This window comes from Zonotrichia albicollis, chromosome 20 (assembly GCF_047830755.1).
Source record: "Zonotrichia albicollis isolate bZonAlb1 chromosome 20, bZonAlb1.hap1, whole genome shotgun sequence".
NCBI classification, from domain to species: domain Eukaryota; kingdom Metazoa; phylum Chordata; class Aves; order Passeriformes; family Passerellidae; genus Zonotrichia; species Zonotrichia albicollis.
In genome coordinates this window covers 2,989,177-3,013,291 of record NC_133838.1, presented here as the reverse complement: position 1 = coordinate 3,013,291, position 24,115 = coordinate 2,989,177, and the positions used below count along the sequence as shown (strand labels likewise).

The 24,115-nt window shown below is 51.1% G+C and overlaps 1 protein-coding gene across 1 annotated transcript in view; it reads right to left on the bottom strand.

Moving 5' to 3' along the window:
- The window catches only part of LOC141731339 (uncharacterized), a 796,170-nt gene that overhangs the window by 530,572 nt on the left and 241,483 nt on the right, over positions 1-24,115 (bottom strand). Inside the window, exon 9 of the mRNA XM_074555958.1 lies at positions 13,841-13,848. Within this exon, the coding sequence (XP_074412059.1) occupies positions 13,841-13,848 (8 nt within the window). The remainder of the gene's footprint in view (positions 1-13,840; positions 13,849-24,115) is intronic.

The following is a 24,115-nucleotide window of genomic DNA, read 5'->3' as shown; positions in this document are numbered from 1 at the left end:
AAGGTTAAGTAACCATGCTTACGAAAGTGCACAAGAAATTTATAGTAGATTCAAAACAAAAAATTGTGAGTTGATGCGAGCTCAAAATTTCAGCTCGATCAAAGAAAAAGAGGGGGGACTGTTATGAACAAAAATTCGGTTAATTTTTTTTTGTGAGAAAAAGTTACAAAAAGGCAGCCAGATCACTGTCCCGGCCAAAGTTCCGCGTGTTTTTTTATTGTAATCACGGGTCGTTGTAGTTAATGGTTGTTTTTGTATTAGTAAAAGCCCTGGCTAGGGCGAGCTAATGGCCCTTCCAGGAGGCTAAGGTGTACTTTTCCCAGAATAGTGAAGACACCTGAGAGGGTGGGGGGGTTATGCAAAGTGATTCCAGGACCAGCATGCTTTTTGGGACCCCAACTCCAAACGCACAGAGAAAACCCCAAAAACAACGAGCCAATTAAGAGTTGAGAGACTGGAGTGATGTCTGGACGTGAGGAGCCAAGTGCTGAGCCTCAGAGACGCTGGAAACCTTCGTTGATCCTCACCCTGTCTTCGAGAGCCCCTGGGCCAGGTCTGGGAGGAAGCGAGACTGAGACGAAATCAAGATCTGACGGGGACACCACACCCTAAAGGCTCCCACGAGGACCGGATCCCCCAGCTCTGCCCCTAGTGGACAGAGCTGCGCACATCCTCCTCCTCTGAGTCGCCCTGGGAGACACGACGGGGACTGCAGCCCTGCCGAGCTGCCCAATCCTGAGCTGATCACTTTTAATAAAGGCATTAAAAAGGAGAAGAAGTCTCCTGGCCTTGTTTATTTCACTGTGCATTTGGAGATGAGCCCTGGAACCTCAGGGCCTGGGAGGAGATTGCACAAACCTTGCCAGGAGTCAAAGGCAGAGGAAAACCCCAAAGTGTCTCAAAGCATTAATGGGTCTCTCTCCAATATAGGCTCCTCATGGACTCCTTGGAGGAGAGAATTGCTGGCCAGGATGGCACAAAAACCTATGAGACACCCAGTGTGGAAAGGAAAATCCTAAGTACCTTCAACACCTTGAGTGTCTCAAAGCATTAATGAGCCCCACTGAGTGTCAGTACAAAGCTCTCCAGGGACTAATTAATGCAGATAATTGGGGCCATGATTGCACAAACCTCTCACAGAGTCTGTATCCAAAAGGAAACACCAAGTGCCTTAAAACAACTGAAGTACCCTGAAGCATTAATGAGCCCCACTGAGTGTTGTTACTGACAAAGCCTCTCCAGGGACTAATTAAAGCAGAGAATTGGAGGCCATGATTGCACAAAGCTCTGAGAGACTGCACAGCAAAAGCAAAACCCCAAGTCCTTTGAAAAATCTGCAGTCCCTGGGAGTATTAAGAAGCCCCCAGGGCCATTGCTGAGCAAGGGTCCTCAGGGACTCCTTCCAGCAGATCCTTGAGGCCACTGGCATGTGGGCTAGGGGAGGATTCTGAGGGCAGGACAAGGGGCTGACAGTGCCCAGCCTGGCTGGGGCTGTGCCAGGAGGCCCCAGGGCCCCAGAACAAGGTGTCTCCTCCCAGCCCTTGGTGGCACAGACCCTGCTATGCCCCAGCGCACCAAGACTTGGCTTCTCTTTGTCCCCACCTGTCATCACTGCCTCCAGTTCTCTGCTCTGCCTGGGGCCTGGGGACACTTTCTCAGTTGTGTCTCAGTGGGACCCATTACAAGTCCAAGAAACTTTGGAGTTGGATTCTGACTTGGAGCTCTGGAGAGGTTTCTTCAGCTCTGTCTCAGGGACTGATGTTCAGGGCCTGAGCACAAAGCCCAGAGGCTCATAAAGTCCCTGTGCTGTGTCTGTGCTGCTGAGCTGGGCCGAGCTCCTGGCCCAGAGGCAGCAGCTCCTGGCAAGGGCAGCGCTGCAGAGAGACAGCTCTGGCCAGGAGCAGCTCCTGTGCACAGCCCAGCAGGGCTGGGGCACTGCCTGCAGCCACCCCGGGCACAGAACAGAGGCACGGAGAGCTTCAAACAGGCAGGGCTTGGAAGGTGCTGAGAAGTGCCTGGGGCACAATCACTGCCAGCCCTTGGCACAGGAACTTCTGGCTGCAGGACAATGCAGCTGCAGCTCCTGGAGCCATCTCCTAAAGCTGCAACATCCCAATGCCTGCAGATTCTGTGAGTACAACTCTGGGTATTTCTGGTGCAGGGGAGCTGAAATGCTCATGAAGCTCTGACATGCTGAGGGCTTCTGATCAGTCACAGAATATTTCCAAGACAAGGATTTTGATCAAAATGAGGCAATTTCCTAAGACTTTGTCTTCAGATTCTTACTACTGGAGAGTGGCAGGGAGGGGGAATAAATATTAAAGGACGATTATGAATTATTAGTTATGAATTTGGACAAGTGGTGCCTGAGACAACCAAACTTTTCCTTTTAGTGACCAGCAGGTTCACAGGAGATCCCTAATGTGCCTTCAGCCACTCTGCCCATGGACAGCAGCAGCAGCACCTTTGCTGGAGCCATCAGGCTCAGTCTGAGCTGTCCTTTCCCCAAGCTGCAAAGAGAACCTGCCCCCAGGTAGTACCCTGCAAACAGGCAGGTTCTGTCAGGCCAAGGAGAGTGCACAGAGATTTGGAGTCTGTGAGTGCTGGCACAGGAAGATCAGGCACAGGGAACACCTGCAAGAGGAAAACCTCCAGGAAGCAGAGAGAAGGTCAGGGAAGGAGAGAAAACCAACCCAGCAATGCTGGGGCAGGGAGAGTTTAGAGATGCCCACAGGATCCCCTCCAGTGCAGCCCCTCCCTCTGAACAAGCCCTCTCCCTGCTGTGCCCCAGCCCAGCCTCTGCCCTCAGGGCCGAGGCTCCAAGGCGTGCAGCCCCTCCTGTGCAGGCAGAGCTGCAGCAGAGCCGTGGGGCAGCTCTGCAGCCCCAGGCCCAGTTCCCTCTGCAGAGCACAGGGCTGGGAGCAGCTGCCCAGACCTGGGGGCTCTGGAGGGGGCACAGCTGGCTCAGGGTGATGCTGTCCCCAGTGCCCAGCTCTGGGCAATGCTGGCAGGGCAGCCAGGGAAGGAGCTGCATCTCCCTTCATCCAATGCCATCACAAGGACACTTGCAGGTCCCTCTGAGATTTCAGTCCAGGCTGGGAGCTTCACCCCAGCATGCAAAGCTGTCCTAGAGCACCTCTGAGTGATAAGATCCATGGAGAAAAGGCAGAGGTGTTGTGACACTGAAAATGCTGCTGGGTTGGTGGAATGAGCAACGTGAGTCCTTGGCTACAAAGGTGGAGCTGGGCTGTGGTGGATCCATCTGCTCTCAGCAGTACCTGGAGGTTTTTAAGAGAAACGTGGGAGTCTGAACATCCTCCACCTGAGAAAAGTGAAAGCCCAGAGGAGCTGCAAACAGAATGAAGTGACAGATCATCTGCCCCCAGTCTCCACTCATTGCCTTGCCTCAGGGAAATCACTCTGTTCTACCAGAGGGCAGCAGAAACGCTGAGGGTTTCTGATATCCAAGAATACCAGGAAGTACATGGAAGGAGCTTAAAAAGAAAACATCAGAACTCTGAAACACAAGAGCATGTCCGTGTGTGTTACAAAGGAGAGTGTATGGGAAATGGCTTTGATTTTGGTTACAGGGATCTCCTCTAACCCTTCACTGTCCTTTTCTCCATGAACAGGTCCCCACGTGCAGCCCCAGCAAATGTCCAACAGCAGCTCCATCAGCCACTTCCTCCTGCTGGCACTGGCAGACACGTGGCAGCTGCAGCTCCTGCACTTTTGCCTCTTGCTGGGCATCTCCCTGGCTGCCCTCCTGGGCAACGGCCTCATCATCAGCGCCGTAGCCTGCGGCCACCACCTGCACACGCCCATGTTCTTCTTCCTGCTCACCCTGGCCCTCAGCGACCTGGGCTCCATCTGAACCCCTGTTCCCAAAGCCATGCACAATTCCCTCTGGGACACCAGGAACATCTCCTACACAGGATGTGCTGCACAGGTCTTTTTCTTTATGTTCTTTATCACAGCAGAGCTTTCATTCCTGATCCTCATGTGCTCCGACAGCTACGTGTCCATCTGCAAAGCCCTGCACCACAGGACCCTCCTGGGCAGCAGAGCTTGTGCCCACATGGCAGCAGCTGCCTGGGCCAGTGCCTTTCTCTATTCACTGCTGCACACAGCCAATACATTTTCCCTGCCCCTGTGCCATGGCAATAACCTGGGCCAGTTCTTCTGGGAAATCCCACAGATCCTCAAGCTCTCCTGCTCCAATTCCTACCTCAGGGAACTTGGGCTTCTCATAGTTTGTGCTTTTCTGTTATTTGGTTGTTTTGTGTTCATTGTTTTCTCCTATGTGCAGATCTTCAGGGCTGTGCTGAGGATCCCCTCTGAGCAGGGACAGCACAAAGCCTTTTCCACTTGCCTCCCTCATCTGGCCGTGGTCTCCCTGTTTATCAGCACCGCAGTATTTGCCTACGTGAAGCCCCCCTCCATGTCCTCCCCATCCCTGGATCTGGCACTGTCAGTTCTGTAGTCGGTGGTGCCTCCAGACCTGAACCGTCTCATCTACAGCCTGAGGAACCAGGAGCTCAAGGATGCCTGAGAACAAAGATGACTGGGTACTTTTCAGAACCAAAAAAGCGTTTGTTTTCTGCTGCTTAGTTTTCAGAATTGAACTCATGACTGGCCCAGTCTCTTCCTTCTCAGGTCTTTGGTGATGCCTATGGGTTGTTCTTGCCATAATGTGCTCAATTAAATGTTTCTATTTACCCCTCACCTAATTCCCTGTCTGCCTCTTGAATTGGATCCAGAAGCTCTGTATTCCAGGATCTGTACTATTGCTTTGTTTGAACAAAATAAACGACCTTGCAGAGCCCTGTTTTTCTGGGATCCCAACTCTGGGACCTGCATGAAGTTATAGGGGGGAAAGGGAAGGGTCCCAGCACAGCAGCACTGGCAGGGAGCAGCAGCACTTGGTCCTTTCAGAGCTGCTCTTCCCAAGTCCACACTCTCTTTCCCAGCCCTTCCGTGGGTGCCAGGCTGGAGTGCTCTGGCAGCTTGGTCACTGTCCTGCTGCGTGTCCATGCTGTGACCACAGGCAGGGACAGGCCATGGGCACTGCTGGGACACAGCTGGGCTCCAGCACAGCAGCTCCATCAGCAAAGGGCATCTCCTGAGGGCAGGGAGGCTTTGCCCTCTCTCCATTTCCTGCTGTCAGCAATGTGCCCCAGGAATGCCCTGGCACAGCAAAGCCCAGTGCCTGGGGCAGGGGGGAGTGTGCAGGGGGGCTCACAGCAGTGTCCTGGCACAGCCAGAGCTCCCGGGATAGCCCTCAGGGAGCAGCAGAGCAGGGCCTGGGCTGTGTCTTTGTTCTGGGGACAGCCAGGGCAATTGTCCCACACCAGCCTCTGCAACCACCATTGCCAGCACTGGCCTCTGCCCTCACCTGCAGGAGGTTGTTTGTCCCTGCACGGAGGGACACCAACTGACCAGGCCAGCAGTCTGTGTACTGAGCTGTGTACTCAGCTCTGTACTGAGGAGACTTCAGGAGTGCATCATGTGTGTGTGTGGGGAGATGAACCCCAGTGAGCACAAACACCATCAGCAGCACCCGGGAGTGGCACAATTCCAGTGGCACAAACAGTGCCTTGAGGCCACTTCACTCAAGAGGAATGTCCTCTGGGAAACCACCTGAATTCTTTGCCTGGCTGTGCTGAGGACTGCATGGAGAGAAACATCCGGGGCAGGGAGGCTCCAGGGAAAATGCTCAGGACCACCATGGACTGCACAGAGAGACATTGGAGTGGTGGCTCTGTGGGGAGAAATCACAGCTGCCTCCCTTCTGAACCACTCTGAGGACCTAGACAGGGCTGTGCTGTGTCCTGGGCACTGAGCTGGCACTGAAGGATGTGGAAAAGGCCTTTGGTGTCAGGGATGTTGAGAAGGCTGGGCAGTGTCACTGTGAGACTTCTCTCAAAGCCCTTGGAAAGGCCAGAGCCATCCCAGAAGGTCCTGGGCACCTGGGAAGGGCAGACTGGAAGCAGTCTGCCGACATGTGGCAACAGCTCTCTGGCCACAGAGAGCAAGGCACAACTTTCCCAGGCATTGTCCTGGGGAAGGCAGTGAGAAGATCATAGAAAAGAATGATAAACAATTCTTATCTTCGCTTGCTGCACCTGCTGTTGTGAACATGTGGAATGTGTTATGGAGATTTGTTTACCAAAGGGTAATTTATTAATTAGCCACTGGTGATGGTGTTTGGATTCAAGGACCAAGTGAGTCCACCTGTCTGGTGACTTTCTGTAAGAGCGATGGGTTTCTTAATAAGTAGAGTATAGTAAAGTGATTGATCAGCCTTCTGAGAATCATGGAGTCAATGCTAATTATTACCCCTTTGGGGACTGCTGGTTACAAGTGGTGAACCCTGATGTGACCCAGGGGGAGCTCGTGGTTGTGAAAAGGTGCCTGCAGAAATGAGCATCCACATTTCTACGGGGGGGGAACATCAATACAAACTTGACCTGGAGCAACCCAGACAGGGGGCCCTCCAGGAGCCCAAAGTTGAGGGATCAGAGAGAGGAAACTCAGGGCTGGGTGTTTTTGCTTCATCTTGGTCATTTGTGTATTTTGGGTCCCTGAATCTTGGTGTTTTGGAGGTTTATATGGGTGGCAGATTCCTGGTGACTTCCAGGACTTGGGCAGTAGGAACTCCCTAACCCAATGTGCTCATACATTGTATTTTTCCCCAAACCAGGATTTCTCTTTCCCAAACCTTGGCTGGATGGAGAAGGAGGCTGTTAGGAAGATGTCTGGGGACACATAGGCAGGTGAGGAGGAAGTCAGTGCCCCTTTCCCCTTCTCTTCTGCTCCCTCTCCCAGCCGAACACGGCCCCTGGCGGCAGGACAGCCCTGCTGCTGATGCCATCCTGCTGGGGACGCACAGGGGGGATCTCCTTCCCTCTGGCATGGAGGCAAATCCCATCTCTTTGTCCTTCCTCCCCCAGACAAGCAGCTGAGGATGGAGACCAGGGAGGACAAATCCCCATGGCAGCAGAACCTCATGGAAGAGGCCGTTTTGAGCAACTCCACAGCACAGGAATTGAACAGGAAGGAAAATCCCTGGAGACCCTGCAGGAGGAGGGGCTGCAAACCCAGCCTGGGGTGCTCTGAGGAGGGAAGAGCCACCCTGTGCCAGGAAGGTGGACAGAGCTTCAGCCAGAGCTCAGAGCTGGTGATCTGTGGAGCAGCTTCATGATGGAGAGAAGCCCTGCAAGTGCTTGGAGTGTGGGAAGAGCTTCGGGCAGAGCAGCACCCTGATCTGCCACCAGATGATCCACACTGGTGGATCCCTATGAGTGTGGGGAATGTGGGAAGGACTTCAGCTGCAGCTCTGCCCTCACCATCCACCAACGCGTTCGCACTGGGGAGAGGCCCTACAAGTGTCCCGAGTGCCAGTGGAGGTTTCAGACCAGCTCCCATCTCCTCCCTCATCAGTGGATTCACAGGGAGGAGAGACCCTTCCACTGCCCCAGCTGCAGGAAGGGATTCAAGCACAACTCCACCCTCGTCAGGCACTGGTGCTTCCACACTGGGGAGAGGCCCTGTGAGTGTCCCCAGTGTGGGAAAAGCTTCTCAGACAGCTCTGACTTCAGTAAACACCAACAGCGTCACTGGTAAGGGAAGCCCTCCGAGTGCCCCAACTGCAGGAAGGGCTTCGTGCGCTGCTCCAACTCCATCCCCCATTGGAGGGTCCACGTTGGTCAGAGCCCTTCAGACCCACATTCCCAGTGACCTGAATTGGGAAGACACTTGGCTAGTTATCCCTTTGTTAAGGCCCTAATTTTCTTTTGATTGATCTTGATCCCTTACAACAGTCAAAATTGGGGGAAAAATCAACAAATTCATTGAAGGCATCTAAAGCCTCACTTTTTACAAGTGTTTCAGGGGAATCTGGGATTCAGGGAGATACTTGGGGGGTTTTGGGAGTATTTGATGTGGTTATCTCCCTTTCTTGGCACTCAAAGAGATGAGAGGGTTCAATCTATCACCTCAATACCCCTCAATGCCACTGAAAACTACTCAGTCCCAGCCAAAAATTCCTCGATTCCACAGCCCCTCAGGGTGGAATGGGGTTGGAAGAGGATTGGGTGAAGTGTGCTGCAAATCAGGAGGGGTGAGATGGTCATTGGGTGGGGTGGGATGGGTGGGATGGGGTTTGGGTGGTGTGAAATGGGGGAAATACGGCTTGGGAAGTGGGTCTTGATGTCCAGCAGGGGTGGGATGGGTTGGGACTGGGGAGCTGGGGTGTGAAACGAGACAGCTAAAGTTTGGGGATGATGAAGGGAGGGGGAACCCGTTACCGAATGTGTTTTTGGATATGAAAACAATGACACCTCCCACGGCCCCAGAGCTCAGAGCAGCTGAGATGGTGCCGGACGCAAGGCCAACTGTGGATCTTTCTCTCCCTCTCAATCTTCTCCTGATTTCCTCTTCTCAAAATCCACACCTTCTCTGGGCAAACTGTTCCAGGAGGGTCTTTTTTCTGAATCCCTACCTAAACCTACTCTCTTTCCATTTGGATCCAGTCTCCCTGGTCCCTGGTCCTGTCCTTGCCTGCCCTCGTACAAAGTCCCTGCCCAGCTTTCTTGTAGGTTGCCCTCAGGTACTGGAAGGCCACAGCTCGATGAAGTCTGAGTCTCTTTGCCAGGCTGAAGAAGCCGAGCTGTGCCAGCCTTTCCTTGCAGGAGAGGAGCTGCAGCCCTGGTACCATCTGGGTGTCCCTGCTGGGCCCCCGCTGCAGCATGGCCACGTCCTCGCCGTCCGTGCCGGGGAGCCCGGCAGAGCCGGCGGCAGCGCTGCAGGTGCAGGGTCAGCGGCAGGGAGGAGACACGGCCCTGGCGGCGGCTCCGGGAGCAGCGATTGGCGCTGGGCCGCCCGCACTGCAGAGAGCCGAGGCCCCTATGCCTGCCCTTGTGCCCAGGGCGCCTTTCCCCGCCGCTCGCCCGCCCGCTTGGGGGAAACGCCCCCTCTGCCTCCCCTCGGGGCCGCCCCTCGCCGCTGCCCCGGGGGCTCCCCAGCGCCAGCTGGAGGGGCCCAGGCCTCGGCCTCACCCTGCTCAGCCCAAGGCCTGGAAAAGCAGATTCAAACACCCACCCAAAAAGTGCCCCAGGATTCCAATCTTTTCTCTACAGCACTGCTTTGCTATCAGAGTCTGCATGGGATTATAAAATCACCAGGAGAAAAGAGCATGAACAAGTTCTGCTTTGGCAGTACCTCAAGGCTTTGAGGGAGAGGGTGTGGTGCTTACTCGCTCAATGGGTTGCACAGAAAGTGTTGAAATGGTAAAAATAGTACAAACCCCTTAGAACTTGGAAGGAAAACCTGAAGCACTGGCAGCTAGCACATCAGAAACACCTGACTTTTGCTCCTCTCTTGCACCTGAGAGCTTCCTGGGCAGGGGCAATTCTTCCAATGGCCATGGCTAGAAAGGGCAGCGAGCAGATGGATTTAGCTTCTCCTGCCAGCCGTGAAATGTCAGTTGTCATTTGTGTGCACTGAGGATTCCGTTTCAGACTCTGAACTGGCGCAGCTGCTCCTCGGGCGCTGCTCTCATGCAGGCGCGGTGGTGCTGCTGCAGCTGTCCCGCACACAGGGAGGGCTCTGGAGCCTCCCCGGGGCCACCAAGGAGTACAGGAGGGAACGTACCCGGAATCTGGTGCAGCACCGTGGGGTTGGGGGGATCCTTCGGTCTCTTTGATGGGAGAGGGAGCAGGGCAGATGGAATGAAGATGAGACAGGGATCAGACAGCCCCACACCAGGCAGCATTTTCTCCTCTGAGAGCTCCTCTGAGCTTAGCGAGCTGGTGAAACCTGTGGAGCAAATGAGACCCAGGAGTGAGGGAAAGGCTGGCTGGGAAGGAGTCAGATAAAGCCTGTGTGGGCATTTCTCTTTCCAAGGGGCTCCTGGGAGACAAAGGAGACAAGAAGGATGTCCCATCCCACGACATTTCCTGGGATATGCTTTGGTGGTGGCCTTGGCAGTGTTAGTGGTCTTAGGTTATTGGGAGGACTCTATGATCTTAAAGGTCTTTTCCAATGGAAACAGTTCTGCAATTCTAAACCTCCATTCCTGCTTTTGAAGCATGCAGTCCCAAATAGACCCACATTTGTGTTTTTAAGGAATTTAGCATCTACCATTCCGTCATAGAAATCAGGCTTTTAATGCTCTCAGAACACTTGAATTCCTTGATCTTAAGCTGTGTATTTGAACTGAGGTGCTTTTATTCAGAAAGGTTTGACCATGGGATAAATGCAGGCAATTCAGCCACAATGGCACTTGCTTCATCTGCTTTTCTTTTTCCTTTCCCCATGGGTGGCTGATTTGGGACTATTTGTCTTGTACTTTGAGTTCTGGCTCAGACTTGCTCATGCATGTTCTGTAAAATCCTATCTACTCCTTTGTAGTGAAAAATGCTTGCAGACTGGTGGGAATTGCTAGAGACAAGGCTTACAAACCAGGGCCCAGTATGATTAGCCCAGTATCCCTGCTTAAATCCCTGCTCGTATTAAAAAGGAATGAGCTATTCTAACTCACTTGTCCCCTCCCTCACCCCATTTTTTTGTAGCTCTTGGGGCAGTCCTGTGTGCCATTCCTGCTCTTTGTTATCAAATGTGTGAAGGCATGGTGCTGCTGTAGCTGCAGCCTGAGTTCAGTGGGAACATGTCCAAAGCACTGGGTCCCACAGCAGTGGGCACGGTGAGAGACTGGCCTCTGCTGCCATGGCCATCCAGCCTGGAGAGTGCAGCTGCTGGGGCTTCCCCCATTCTGCCAACAGCAGTCTGCCTCCAGCACGTGGCCTGTATGGCCATGATTTTGCCAGAGTGTGGAAAATGCATTGTTTGAATGTATTTTGATGGTGTCTGACATCACCTGACTGGAGCAGTTTGGTGGGCAGGACGCCCTGTGGGCAGGGCCATGGCAGGGATGGGTGGCTGGCACTGGCAGTGTTATTTTCCCAGACAGACTCCTGGTACAGCTGTGGAGGAGGGCACCAGCAACTGTATCAGCCCAGCGAGCAGCAGCACATGGAGGAGACCCTCATCTGCAAAGAGCCCCTAATCCCTTTGCTCCCCCATGTCAGCGCAAAATGATTCCGCCGCAGGTGAAGGGCTGCTGCAGGCTGGAGACTCCTGCAGCCAGGCCTTGTTGCAATCTCCTTGCTGCAGCTGTGCCTGGGGGATGTTGGCCTGCAGCAGCACTGCTGATGCCTGGGAATGCTGCTGGGCTCAGAGAGGCATAGTGTGTACAAAAGCTGCATTCAAAGCGAAGATGGTGAGACCCCGGAGCTGCTGGCAAGGGCAGCAGCTCTTCTTCATTCTGTGCAGGTGAGAGCCCAGCCTTGGAGCCTGTCCCTGGGGACAGGGAAACGCCCTGAGCATAAGTTTGAATTTTCAGGGACAGTCCAAATGAGAATTGCTTTGTGTTGCAATGTTGGGTTTGGGTGTGTCTGCAGGAAAGAAAGTGGGAATAAGCCCCTTGAACAACAAAGGAGAACTCTGCATGGCCAATTTACACCCTACAGATACACTGATCATATCAGCCCACTGAATATTGGGGGCATCTAATGCAGAGTGCAAAGCTTCTTTGAATAGATAGGAGAGATGAGACTTGAAGAAATAATTTTGCAGATTGAGAAAAAGGGATCAGCCCCAGGGGTCCCATAGACTGGACTTAGTTCTGCCAAATCAAAGGTGTCAAGGATGAGTTGTTTTTACCTCCTCTGTTGGGGAGTATTTCAGAATGACTGCCCCTTGCCATTTCCATTAAGAAAATTTGGAGTTTTCAGGAACTGCCAGGATCAGAAATGTTGTGAGGTAGATCATGTTTATGTTGGGTTCAGGTGTCTGTGCAATAAAGAACGCAGAGAAAAAAAACCCCAGGGAACAATGAAGCAAAGCAAAAGAGGAACGTTTGAAAGGTCAGTTTGTTCCCTACAGCTCTCAGCCAACTGATTTTTGGGTCATCTACTGGGGAGTGCAAAGCTGCTTTTACTTCCACTGCCCGGTGTCAGAACCCAGGAAATTCCTCTGGCTGCCCTGGAGGACTCAAGTCCCCCAAGGGCTCAGAGACCTTGGCACAGAGCCCAAGACCCCTGTGCCTTTGATCTAGCCCTTGGAAAAAAGGATTACCAACCTTATATGAAGAATTACAAGCCATGAAATTTTCAGTAGAATAATAGTTAGCTTGTCACAGGGTGAAAAATAGATTTTTGAAGCTTTTAGAATGAGGGCTTGGGGTCCCAAGATGGAGGAATTTGGGTGTGCCTTGTCCTTTTTCCTTCTTCCTAGCCTCAATCTTCAGCTGTGATGTTGGCACTTTTAGACTGGTTTGGAGTAGAAAATTGTCTAACATAGATGACAGGTACTGGAAAGTAATGGTAAACATTGTACACGTAGTTTTTAGTAAAAAAAGGTAACACCGCCTCAGAGGCAGGTGGAGTGCCTCTGACATTCTTGCTGAGCGGACCTCGGCAGGTCAGGAGAAAGAAGTTTATAGATAAGATACAAGAAACAACCTTGAGACCGAGAAATGAAGAGCTCTGACTCCTTCTTCAACCGCCTGGCTGGGAAAAGAGACTTTCTAACTTAACTTGGGGTCTTCTGACCAGCTAGAGTCCTGAGAGCCCCGTGCCATTGTTTGTGTCCCAGCACTTTGTTTGATGTGAAGAGAATTAAACAAAATCCCACACCAACAAGCTGCAACCTAGAACTGAGTAGGAATTACAGAAATAAAGGCCCTGAAAAGTAGCTTTGGAAAGGGTCTCCTTCCTATGTTATAGGTAAAAGTTAAGTTAAATAAGGGTATAGTTCAATTATATTGTATTAATTATGTTAATTGTATTATGTTAAAGGAGGGGCGGGGCTTATTACAATGTGCTAGGAGAAGGATCCAGGGTTTGGTGGAACAGTGGTCTGGTGGGGAAAGGTGAGGTCAAAGCTGGATTGGATGGAAGATCTGACCAATCATTCGAAGCCCTGTAGAAACGACTGGTCCAGAATGAACGGTGTTTAAGAGCAATGAGAAGCCTGGAAATGGACCAATCATCATGCGGATCCAAAATGGATCAATCCTGGACTCAAAAGGGGCTAAAAATGGGGGGGGTGTTCAGTTGGGTCAGGGTTCTTCTTTTTGGCTACTTGTTTGGGTTTTTTTTGGGGACAGCCCAGTGCACTTGGGGTTAGTGTACTGTTCTGTTTTTGGCTTGCTGTGTGGGTGCCTGGGCTTATCCTGGGTACTCCGTTCCTTGTAGCTATTTTAATAAACAAGAACCTCTTTTTCTGGAGAAAGTTTGGTCTTGTTCATATTCATAACACCTAGACAGTGTGAAACGCTCAGGCCTGGCCCGTCTGGGCTTAGTGCTGGCTGCCCTTGGCAAGGGAATGGAAGGGGATGGAGTTGGGGTGGGGTTTTGCAGCCATGGAAACGAGAGAACCATGGTGAGCATGTCACAAAGGGGCAGCCCCACGCTGGGCTGGTGCAGGTTGTGCTGGACACGGCCCCAGTGGCAGCAGACACGTCTGGATCTGCCTCTCTGTGCTGAGTGACAGTGATTGGAGTAACCCGGCCTTGCGCAAAGACTGGGACCAAGCTCCCAGCGCTGACTGCTCTGAGAGCATTCCTAAACTCAAACCCAGACACTTCTGCCAGGCAGAAGCACAGGTTCAAACATGGGTTTTACTGGAAAAGGAAAGACAACTGAAGGAAAAGGTGAGGATAGAAAGGAGATGGAAGGCCAGAGCCAAATGGAAAAAAATCCCCCCAGGTTTCAAAGAAAACTGGTCCATGGTGGTCAATGCTGACTCTGTGTCAGAGTAGGTGGCTGACAGCTACAGATGATCCTGCAAGGATGCCCTGAGGCATCACAACATTCTATCATTAGTTTCTCATTTTTGACAGTAGCCAAATCACTCCTACTGTCAGCCAGGACAGGGACTGTGGCCATAACTGACTACAGGTTGGACATGGTCGTGAGATGCAAATTCTGTTGTTTTCTTTGCCATCAATTTTGGGTCTCATTACAGATAAATTTCCCATTCTTCCTCTGCTTGCTGATAGGATCTGAGCCTGAGGGTGGGATTACGGTGCTACAGATACGCCAATAAGGCCTGCCTGCTTGATTGGAGATCTTTGTGGTTTGCAGAAATAACATCACAACTCTGAGAGTTTTCCTGTGGATTCACAGGCCAGCCTCAAGAGGGAATCTTTTTTCCCCTTTTTATCATTGGAGGCTTCCAGCTTTCCCTTCAAACTTGCTACCTCAATACTGCTAAGAGGAATTAAATGCAGGCTAGTTCCATGGGAAATAAAACCAAATAAATTTTCTTAATAATTAAAAATATTCCCCTTGAGCACCACACCCATTAGATGTGTTGATGATAAAGGTGAGAGTTCACCTAACTGACTTCTCTCCTTATGAGCATGGCTCAGCCTCACACAGAGGTGAGGGGGGAGCTGGGCCAATCTCTGCTGGGAGGAAGGGTCTTGTGGCAGCCCAGAGAGGCTGTGCACATTGCCAGGGAACAGCTGTGCCCTGCATGTGCCCCTTCACTGAGCTGTGCTGCTGCCAGTGTCCCTGGAGCTGTGGGGCTGCTGAGCTGTGGGGCAGGCAGAGGAGCAGGAGGGTGCATGTGCAGCTGAGCCATTCCTGGAGAGCACAGGGCTCTGGGATCCCTGCTGTCCCAGGGCAGCCCAGAGGCCAGGCTGTGCCTGTGCCACCTCTGGGCAAGTGGCTCAGGGTTTTGCCCTGGCCTGCCTCAGTGTCTGCCAGCAGGAGCATGTTTCCCTGTGCAGCTGTTTAGAAGTTTGCAGGAAATGTGTCCCAGGAAATATGGAGCTTCAGATGCTTTAGGTTTGCATTGTGGCCTCTGTTCTATTTTGTGTCTCCACTTTGCAGGCCTGACTGGCTACCCTCTTGCCAAGAGGTTTTCCCTGGCAAGTTCCTCTGTGCTCCTTCCCTCCAAGCCGTTGCCTCCCATTCCGAAGAGCTCTCCTCCTACCAAGCCAAGCCCAACATGCAGCAGAGAGCAGGAGAATGGGGAAAATGGCACCGGCTGGGATGAGGAGAGGAGAAAAAAACAGGAGGTGAGTTCAGAGGGAAAAGGATATAAGGTAAGGAGACCAAGCAAAGTCCTGTGTGGCAAATGTTCAGTTTATGTGCTGTTGGCAGAGCTCGGAGAGCTTTTCCCTGTCAGGAACTGACCCTTTCAGTGAAGTTTGAACAGGTTCTGGTTTGTCTCTTTATCTGGGCCAGAAATGATGGGATACTGAGGATGAGTGAGCACCTGCCCCTGCTGCCTCCAGCCCCATTCCTGGCCATGGCATGGGGGCCCTGGAGCACCTTGGGCAGACAGAGAGCTTGCAGAGATCAGCAGGGCAGGGGAGCTCTGCTGAACTTCCTCAGTGCCAGGGAGCCTGAGATGATGGATGTGTAGGAGCTGGAGAGCAGCCAGCATGCTGAAAGCTCAGCACCACCTGGGCTCAAAGGCTGCTGGGGAAGTGTAGAAGGGAAGGGCAGCAGCAGAAGAAATGAGGGGCTTGAGAAAAGCAGGTTTTGACATCCTGCAGAATGGCTTTGTGGGGTCTTGGCTGGAGATCAGCACTGGCTGTGAGACAGCTTAGGGGCAGGGATAGAACAGTGATCTAAAGCCACTGCCATGCCATCCAAAAGGGCAGTGGAGGCAGTGGCACACCAGAACATCCTGATGTCAAACATGTGAATGCCAGCTGGGAATGCAGCTACACTTGCAGAGGAGTGAGCATGAGGGCAGAGGTGGCAAATGTGTGACATGGTCTCTCCCTCACTTCGTGTTCCCTTCCCCATCCTGGGCCAAGCTGGACGATCCGTTTGACATTTCCTGGCAGGTCCCAGTTAAATGCATGGCTAAATGTCTTGAGGCATGAATGGGGGCAAGGCTGGATGCTTGATCTGATCACTATGTTCTATTCTTTCCAGACTTCCTTGCTGTATTCCAGGGGTGAGGATATGAAGAAGGGGTCACTGAGACCACCTCTGATCCCCCCCATACGCAGGGCAGTGAGTCCCCCTCTTGGCAGTGCTGCAGGGTCCCTGCCAAGCTCTCCTCAGCTGGAATTCCAGGAATCCCAGGAGATGAGGTAAGTCAAGGTGTTTGCTGCTGCAGTTCAGCTGTTCAGCTCTCTCTTCGCATCTCGTGGGATCATTTTGCCCAGTCAGGTGTCCCATGTATTTAGGCAAACCTGTGTGTATTCTCCATTTTGGCCATCTATGATGATCCAGCACAAATGATGATCCAGCACAATGTCAAAGGCAACACCAATGTCCTAAGAGCAGAGGTGGTGGTGGGGAAGAGGAGGCAGGGCTTCAAAGCACCTCAAGATGGGTCCTCTGGTGGGCTTGGCTATTGAATTCCTCTGTAATTGTTGTGGTGACATTTGGGGACTGTACTGCCTGGGATAGGGTCCTGCAGGTCTTTGTTATCCTTGGGCAAATACTGGCTACTGGAGAGGTGTCTGCAAATTCAGGTGCTACTTCTGTAAACATCAGGTGTAACTTCACTGTGCCTGTGGCTCCACAATGAAATAAGATGCCAGATAAATTTTGCAGAATAGATGTAAAATCTGATGTATAATCCGATTGGTATTTAATATTTTGATCTGGGCTTAAGATCAACGAGGGAAAGGTGCTATGGAAGAGGCATAGGACTGTACCTGATGGAAAAATATTGGCTTGGATATGCAAAAGAAAATGAAGCTATTACCGTTATGCAAGAGCTAACAATAAAGAGGGAGTCACAGAAGTGTCATGCCAGTTGCGAATCTTTAGTGGGGCTTTTAAGGTGTGATCTGAACATCCTTCCCTAGCAGCTGAGTTGGAAACCAGTCTTTGTTTTCTTGAAAGAGCCAGCAGGTGTAATATCATTCTCAGGAGACAGCAGTGCTCTGACCACATGTAGCACGAGGCTGTCACTAGGGTAAGGCACAAGCAGGCAAAGTCAAGCTTTGGCAGCTGTACAAAAGTAGCTGCCCTCCAGAGTCATGATGCAGCTCAGCAGCTCTTGCTGCTTCAGAGAGGCTTCAGGAGCCACTTGGCTCCAAAAGGAGAGGCAGCAGAACTAGGGAGTTCTGATGCAGGTAGAAGAATTACTGCTGTGTTTTAGCTGGAGCTTGGCCACCTCTGTGTGACTCCAGCAATGGCAAACTTAAGGACAATGAATTAGCTTTGCATCCTGTTGGGTTTATGGGTTGCATTTCCTCCTTTATCATAGTGACCATCCTAAGAAGTTTTGCCTCCTTTCATGGTACGCCCATTCTCTCCCTTTTCTTTCTACCTCCTCACATATTCTTTTGTCCTCCATTTTCTCCAGGCCAAGACCCAGCTGCAGAAGCAAAAAGAATTCTGAAAATGCAGGTAGGTACAGGGCATGTCTGTCCTAAAATGACCATTGTAGTCTTGACTCAGAGTTGACATTTGGAAAGCTGGGTTATCAAAATTTCTTTAAATTCATTTCAGTTCTTTGGTGGGCTCAGTGGACTCTCCCAGAGCCCAGTCTCTGGAAATGTTCTCTGGTGGCACAGTGAAAATTCCTCCAGTGTGAAGTGTTGAGTGGTACCTGGGGGCCCCTGAAATGCAGCGCTGGAAGAGGATACGTTCCTCTCCATCCTGCTCATTCTTTTTATCTCCCTGCAGCCTTTCTAGTGTCACAATTAGTAGGATAAAGAAGGCATTTAGCATGAAATGAGAAATGTTCCCACTCCTTCCTCCTGCTTATGAAGCAGAAAACCTTCCATTGGGGCAGTTTCTGAGCGGAACCCTTTGAGATGTGAAGGAGATTCATGGACATTGCCTGGTATTGTATAGGCAGAAATAGGGAAACCACCTCTGACAGCATGTCCTTATAAATTTTCCAGTTAGGGAGAAAGAGCCTTCCAAAGGGATGCATCCTACGCAGGGCGTGAGTTTGTCATCCTGTGACAGCACAAGCCCAAAGCCACCTATGGCAGGTTCAGAGTGACAAATCTCTTCCCTGGCTCTCTCTGCCTGTGTCAGTGTTGCAGGCTGAGGCTGGGGCAGGAGATGCCTTCTGCCTTGTCCCTGTCCCTGCCTTGCCTGATCCCTGAGAAGTGGAATTGTGCCAGACAAAATGCAGTCTCTGGTGCATCTGGGTCAGGCAGTGCTTTCAAGTTGAAAGGCTCAATGACGCTGTTGTTGTTCCTTTGGCATCTCTGGGTGTGTAATGATAGGAGAGATGAGACTTGGAGAAATAATTCTGCTGATGCAGAACAAGGGATCAGATCCTCTGGTCCCTTTGGGGATCAGGGTTAGTTCTGCCAAATCCTGGCTATGGCCCCTTTGGAATGACTCTTTAATTACTGATATGAAGCTGGAATGCTTAATGCAGCTAGGGAATAGTACTGCTCAGTAAGTAAGGTGACATTTTTTCTGGACTAATTCTGTACTGGAAATGACTTAACTCATTAAACCTTACCTGTCTCACTTTTATTACTGACTACAGCATTCTACAGGATGAAGAAGTCCAGGTTTAAGACACTCATCCTGCTTGGCTGCCATATGATTTTATTCTCTGTGCAGCCATGTAAAGAACTAGTTCTCTTAATTCTAACTGCTTTGTTGGAGAATATTTAAAAATTACCTACCCTCTGCTATTTCCATTAGGAATATTTTGAATTGACAGTATTAGCCAAGATCAGAAATGTTTTGAGGCAGGTCATGTTTATGTTGTGTTTGGGTGTCTCTGCTGAAAAGACAGCAGGGAATAAACCCCTGGAACAAGTAAATAGAGCAAAATTGGAACTTTGGGATGAGCACTTTGTTCCCTACCAATACAGGCTCACAGAATACTGGGTACATCTAATGCAGAAAGCAAATCTTCTTTTTTATCTAAAACGTGGTGCCACTGTTTGTGTCCCAGCACTTTTTTTGTTGTAAAGAGTAATGTAAAAATCTCAAAAATGCAAAACCCGACCTGGAATTGAGTGGGGCCTACAGAAAAAAAGGGCTTGAAAATTACTTTTGAAAACAATTACTTCCTTGCCCGTGTCAGATTCTAGAGAGCACTGTGAGTTTCCAATTGTTTGGAAGGAAAGGGATCCTGTAGTAGTAGGGAGGCAACGGGCACCACATGAACTGGTAGAGCCCTTCTCTCTTGCTTGCCAGCTCCATATTGTCCAGAGAAATGAAACTGATGCTCGTTGCATGAAAAATGAAAAACAAAGCAATCTTCTCAGTAACTAAAATACACTTTGAATTCCTCACCCATTAGATGGGTTGATTGTACAGGCATGCATTCAATTAACTCACTTCTTCTCTTGTACCTGAATGTCAGCTTCTTCTGAGCCTACAGCAAAAAGGCAGAGGAAGAAGGGAAAGAGCTCTTGGTACAAGACAGGAGCTGGGATGCCTCTGTTCCCAAGGAAATGGGCTGAGCTGTTGGGCTTGGAGCCTCCTGTGCTGGAGCCCGGCCTTGGGAATGGAGGTCTGGGCTCGCGGGCAGTTCAGGGGCCTTGGCCCAGGAGCCCCAGCAGAGCCGCGGGGCAGCGCTAGCCCCAGGGGCACTGCAGGGAGGACAAGGACAGAGGGCAGGGGGAGCTGGGCTGCTGGCTGGCACGAGGAAGGGTCTTGTGGCAGCCCAGAGAGGCTGTGCACATTGCCAGGGAACAGCTGTGCCCTGCATGTGCCCCTGCAATGAGCTGTGCTGCTGCCAGTGCCCCTGGAGCTGTGGGGCTGCTGAGCTGTGGGGCAGGCAGAGGAGCAGGAGGGTGCATGTGCAGCTGAGCCATTCCTGGGGAGCACAGGGCTCGGGGCTCCCTGCTGTCCCAGGGCAGCCCAGAGGCCAGGCTGTGCCTGTGCCAGCTCTGGGCAAGTGGCTCAGGGTTTTGCCCTGGCCTGCCTCAGTGTCTGCCAGCCAGGAGCATGTTTCCCTGTGCAGCTTTATAGACATTTCCAGGAAATGTGTCCCGTGAAATATGGAGCTTCAGATGCTTTAGATTGCATCTCTGCCTCTGTTACATTTTGTATGTCCATTTTGCTGGCCTGACTGACAGCAGTGGTCCCAAGGAGGTTACCTTGGGATCTGTAGTTTCCCTGCCAACATCCCAAATTCTTTTACCTTCCAAGGCCCTCCTTTCACAGAGTTGCTATCTAAGTCTCCTTTTTTATTATTATGCTGACCATTCTGCAGGGGCAAAAAATCCTGATTTAAGACATTGCTTTTTTTCTACTGCATTGCCACTTAATTTATCCTCTGTGAAGCTGTTGTATAGAATTGCAACTAGAAAATCAGCCTTTAGTTAGCCTGGCCTGAAAGTGGCCCAATCTCATACAGTTTAGAATGAAAATCCTTGGGGAAAATGAAATATCTAGTGTCAAGAACACAGTTCACACTTGGGTAACACTCCTGCACTCCTGCAATGCTCAGATTTTCTTTGAATGTCCTCTGAAATATTCCAACAAAGAGAAGACAATGTTGGTCTAAATGCATCCAGGTATTAGAACCTGGGGCTTCTTTCAGGAACTGGAAAGATGATGTTTACTACAATCAGCATAATAAGGGCAGATAAGAATCTCTGTCAAGAGCAATCATCATCTCTGCCCTTCTCTATCACACACAGAGGCTCTCCAGCATGCAGGGGCTGGGGCCTTCATCAAGCAGCAGGTTTCAGTCTGCTGGCCAACAGAGTCAAGTCATGTCTGCTGCCAGTAGCCCATCCCTTGGGAGAGGGTCTAGGCATTGTACCTTGCTGCTCTCAATCCCAATCTCTGTGTCTTGAGAGCTCTGCACTCTGGAACCTGTCTTGCCTGTTGCCCAGCATTGTGTTTTTGGGGACTTGAAGTCTGTCAGAGGTATACAGGAACCTTTGCTTCCATTTCCAGGCCTCCCACTGAGCCAGGCCAAGGAGACAGATCATCCCACCAGTCCTGGTCCTACGAGGGACAAAGAGCTGAGGGATGCCTTTGGAAAGGTAAGGGATAAGGACAGGCATGAGTGAACTTCCTTTCCAGTGGCTGTTTAGTGCTTGGCCCAAAATGTCACTGAAAATCATCATCTTCCACTCTTGGGGAATGGGGATTCCCTTGGGAATACATTGGACAGCTACAGAACCATTGCTTGGTGTCCGGTTTATCTCGGCTGTTTGAGGGGCCTGAAAAGCCCGGGGGTGGCCTTGGGCAGCCCGCGTATCGAAGGACGAGAAGAGGCTTCAGTTGTTCTTTCTGGTTTTATGTTTATTAATTGTTTATCTAAAAAATGTTCTTTCAGCCTAACAAAGATCCGCTCAGCAGTCAGCCATGGGCACACTGTGCCGTCCCACGGACCGCCACGTATCTTTATACCCCTAGTTACGTATACAATATTTATCATTTTTCCCCAATACCATCTATTCTTATAACTCGGTGTACTCTTAGTAATAACCAATCCAAAGGTGCCACCGTGGCCAAAGAAGATGGAGGAGAGGAGGAAGAAGAAGGAGGGCAGGACACACCCCAATTCCTCCATCTTGCTCCTCTAAACCCCCCTGTACATAAATCCTAAACCCTGTTTCTTACCCTCTAATTAGCTAATCTTTTCACCCTTCACCCCGGTGAGGCCCTCTTATCTTCATAAAGGTGTCGTCTCCTGTGTAGGGTCAAAGTCCTGCCACCAGACACTTCTGGCAACATTCCAGGACTCCCGGGCCCCCCAAGGGTGGTCTCGGGGGCCTTGCATCCCAGGACTCAAATCCTGAGATCCCACAGCTTGGCTATTTCCAGTGGTGCCAAGATTCTTGGTTTGGAGATGGTGCTAAGGTCATGTCAGAAGCATTCTTTATGTGCAAAGGCTGTTTTAGAGAAGTTCTAAATGACAGAGCAAGCTACACATCAGTGAATGTGGGCAAAGTGCATCCTTGGAAGCAGAGAGGCAAAGATTCTAATGTTGGGTGCAAGCAAGGCTGCAAAAGAAAATGGGAGAGGTTGATTTTTCCTGGTTACCTTTGTGGCTGTATCTCACAGCCCTCTCATTCTCAAGTTTTCTGCTCATGAACATCAATGCTTCTGAAACTTGTTTTCACATGACTCCTCCTTTTGGTCTCCTGATCTCAGAGACCAAGTCCTTCAGAGTCCTTCAGAGCTGAGTCCTTCAGAAGCCAGGAAGTGAGAAACAGATGCAATTCCTGGCCATGAGTGTTAAGCAACAGCTCATTAGCCCTCCTTGCTGGGTATTGCACATGGTTTTTATTCTCCTGCCATGGCCTGTAGGAACTGAACTGCCTGCTCCCTAGCCATGTCAGCTCTTCCTCTGCCTTGGAGCACTCCTATGACTTTCATGCTTCAAGCAGGGCTTCCTGACATTGATTGCAGTTGCAGCAGTGTAAGGTTGTGGCACTAAAGTGTTCCACCTCACTGTGTGTAATTGCCAAGGTGAGGACAGGAGACATTCCTGTGAAACTGTTGGAATGTGGATGGAGCTGCATTGAAGCCTAGGGCACTCTGTGGACTCTGTGCTCCTGATGAGATGTTGTGTGTGGTTTGTGTATTTCTGCTTACAGTCTATGATGTATTTCCATTGCACCCAGATCCGTGCTGCTTTGTGCATGTTGGCTCAAAAGAACTTGGGGCGGAAGGACGCAGAGCTTTTGGAGAGAGAGATGAAGAAAAGGAGACAAAGGAAAACATCATTGCCACCTATTCCTGAGACAGTCAAGCGTGGGCATGCAGCTGAAGCAAGTAAGTAGTGGCTACACTTGTGGTGGTCCTTTTTGACCACTTGCTTGCCCTTTGCACAGTGTTGCAGTCAGACTGGGGAGCTGTTCAGCTTGCATCTGAGTGGAAGCTTGCTTGGGATTTTGTGGTAGTGTGTTGCTAAGTTTCTTGTGTTATTCCCCCAATTTATGTATTGTTCTCCCCTATTATGTGTAAAATGGTTTCGTTCCCCCAGTTCTTCCCGCCACTGCTAGCCTGTCAGCTAAGTTGCTATAGCAACTGCTATTCATAGTTGCCGATATGTAATTGCTTCTCCCCTTGGTTTCCCTTATAAGTGAAAGTTGTTTCCTCCCTGTCCAGTCAATCACTCCCTTCCTCCTCCCAGGTTTCGAGAACCTTCTCCTCTCTAGAGATGGTGGTTGGCTGGGGCCCCAGGACACCTCCTTTACCTTTTGATTATTGGTCTCCATGGAGTGTCAGTTCTGTGAAGTTCATCCCCTCACCTTTCCTGATTGGCTCTGTCTGTACCCACCCCCTTGCTTTATAATCCTGTTTGCACCCCCTATGAAAAAAACTTTTTCCCGGATGGTTTCCCGGTGTTTGGATGCGGCATCACCGTCAATAAACCGATGTTTAACCCCCGGGAAATGGTCAGTTCCGTTCCTCTCATATACCAGCGAGGTACGCCAGTCCGCAGCCAGCACAGCCCGAGGCCATCAGGCTCCGAAGGGTGCTGGCCAGGAATTGCAGAGGGGCGTCGGCCTTTCGCCCTCAGCTAGTCAGACTCTAAACTTCGGGCCACATACGATCCTTTCTGCAGATGGCGCCCACGCGGGGGCTTTACCGTACCCCGCGGACTGGACTTTAAATCTACTAGCCGTCAGACTTCCTCCGGTGTCAGTGGACTAATCCGCCTGAACTTTTCGTTTGCAACGCTCTTTGATTAGGTGAACCCCGGACTCGGTTCCTCCCCTGCCCTTTTAATTTTCCCTGGGAGCTCTACGAGGGGGACTGCCGTCTGCCGCCTTTCGCGCTCGCGGTGCCCCGGCACGGTGACGCCAGGCCCAGCAGCGGGGCTCTCGGCGCGGCGCTGACTGGTTGCGGCGGGCTCTTTCAGCGCAGGGCGGTTTTTCCGCGCGGTTTGCCGTGGTGGGGTCGCTACACCCCCCACGATCATGGGTGTGGGTCAGAGCAAAACCCAAAAAGGAGTTTTTTTTGTAGTTAAGGGTTTGTTACTTGGAAGAGGTTTTACTGCCCCCAAGAAAGAGTTGATAGTGTTGATTAGATGGGTATTTTTACATTTCCCTGAAGTTTCCCCAGAGGTTGCGAAAGAGCCGCGCTTTTGGGCAGCCGTTGTGGCCAAATTAGACCAACAGGTTAACGCTGGGGAACCCCGGTTGTCTAACGTGGCATACTGGGCAAGCAAAGTA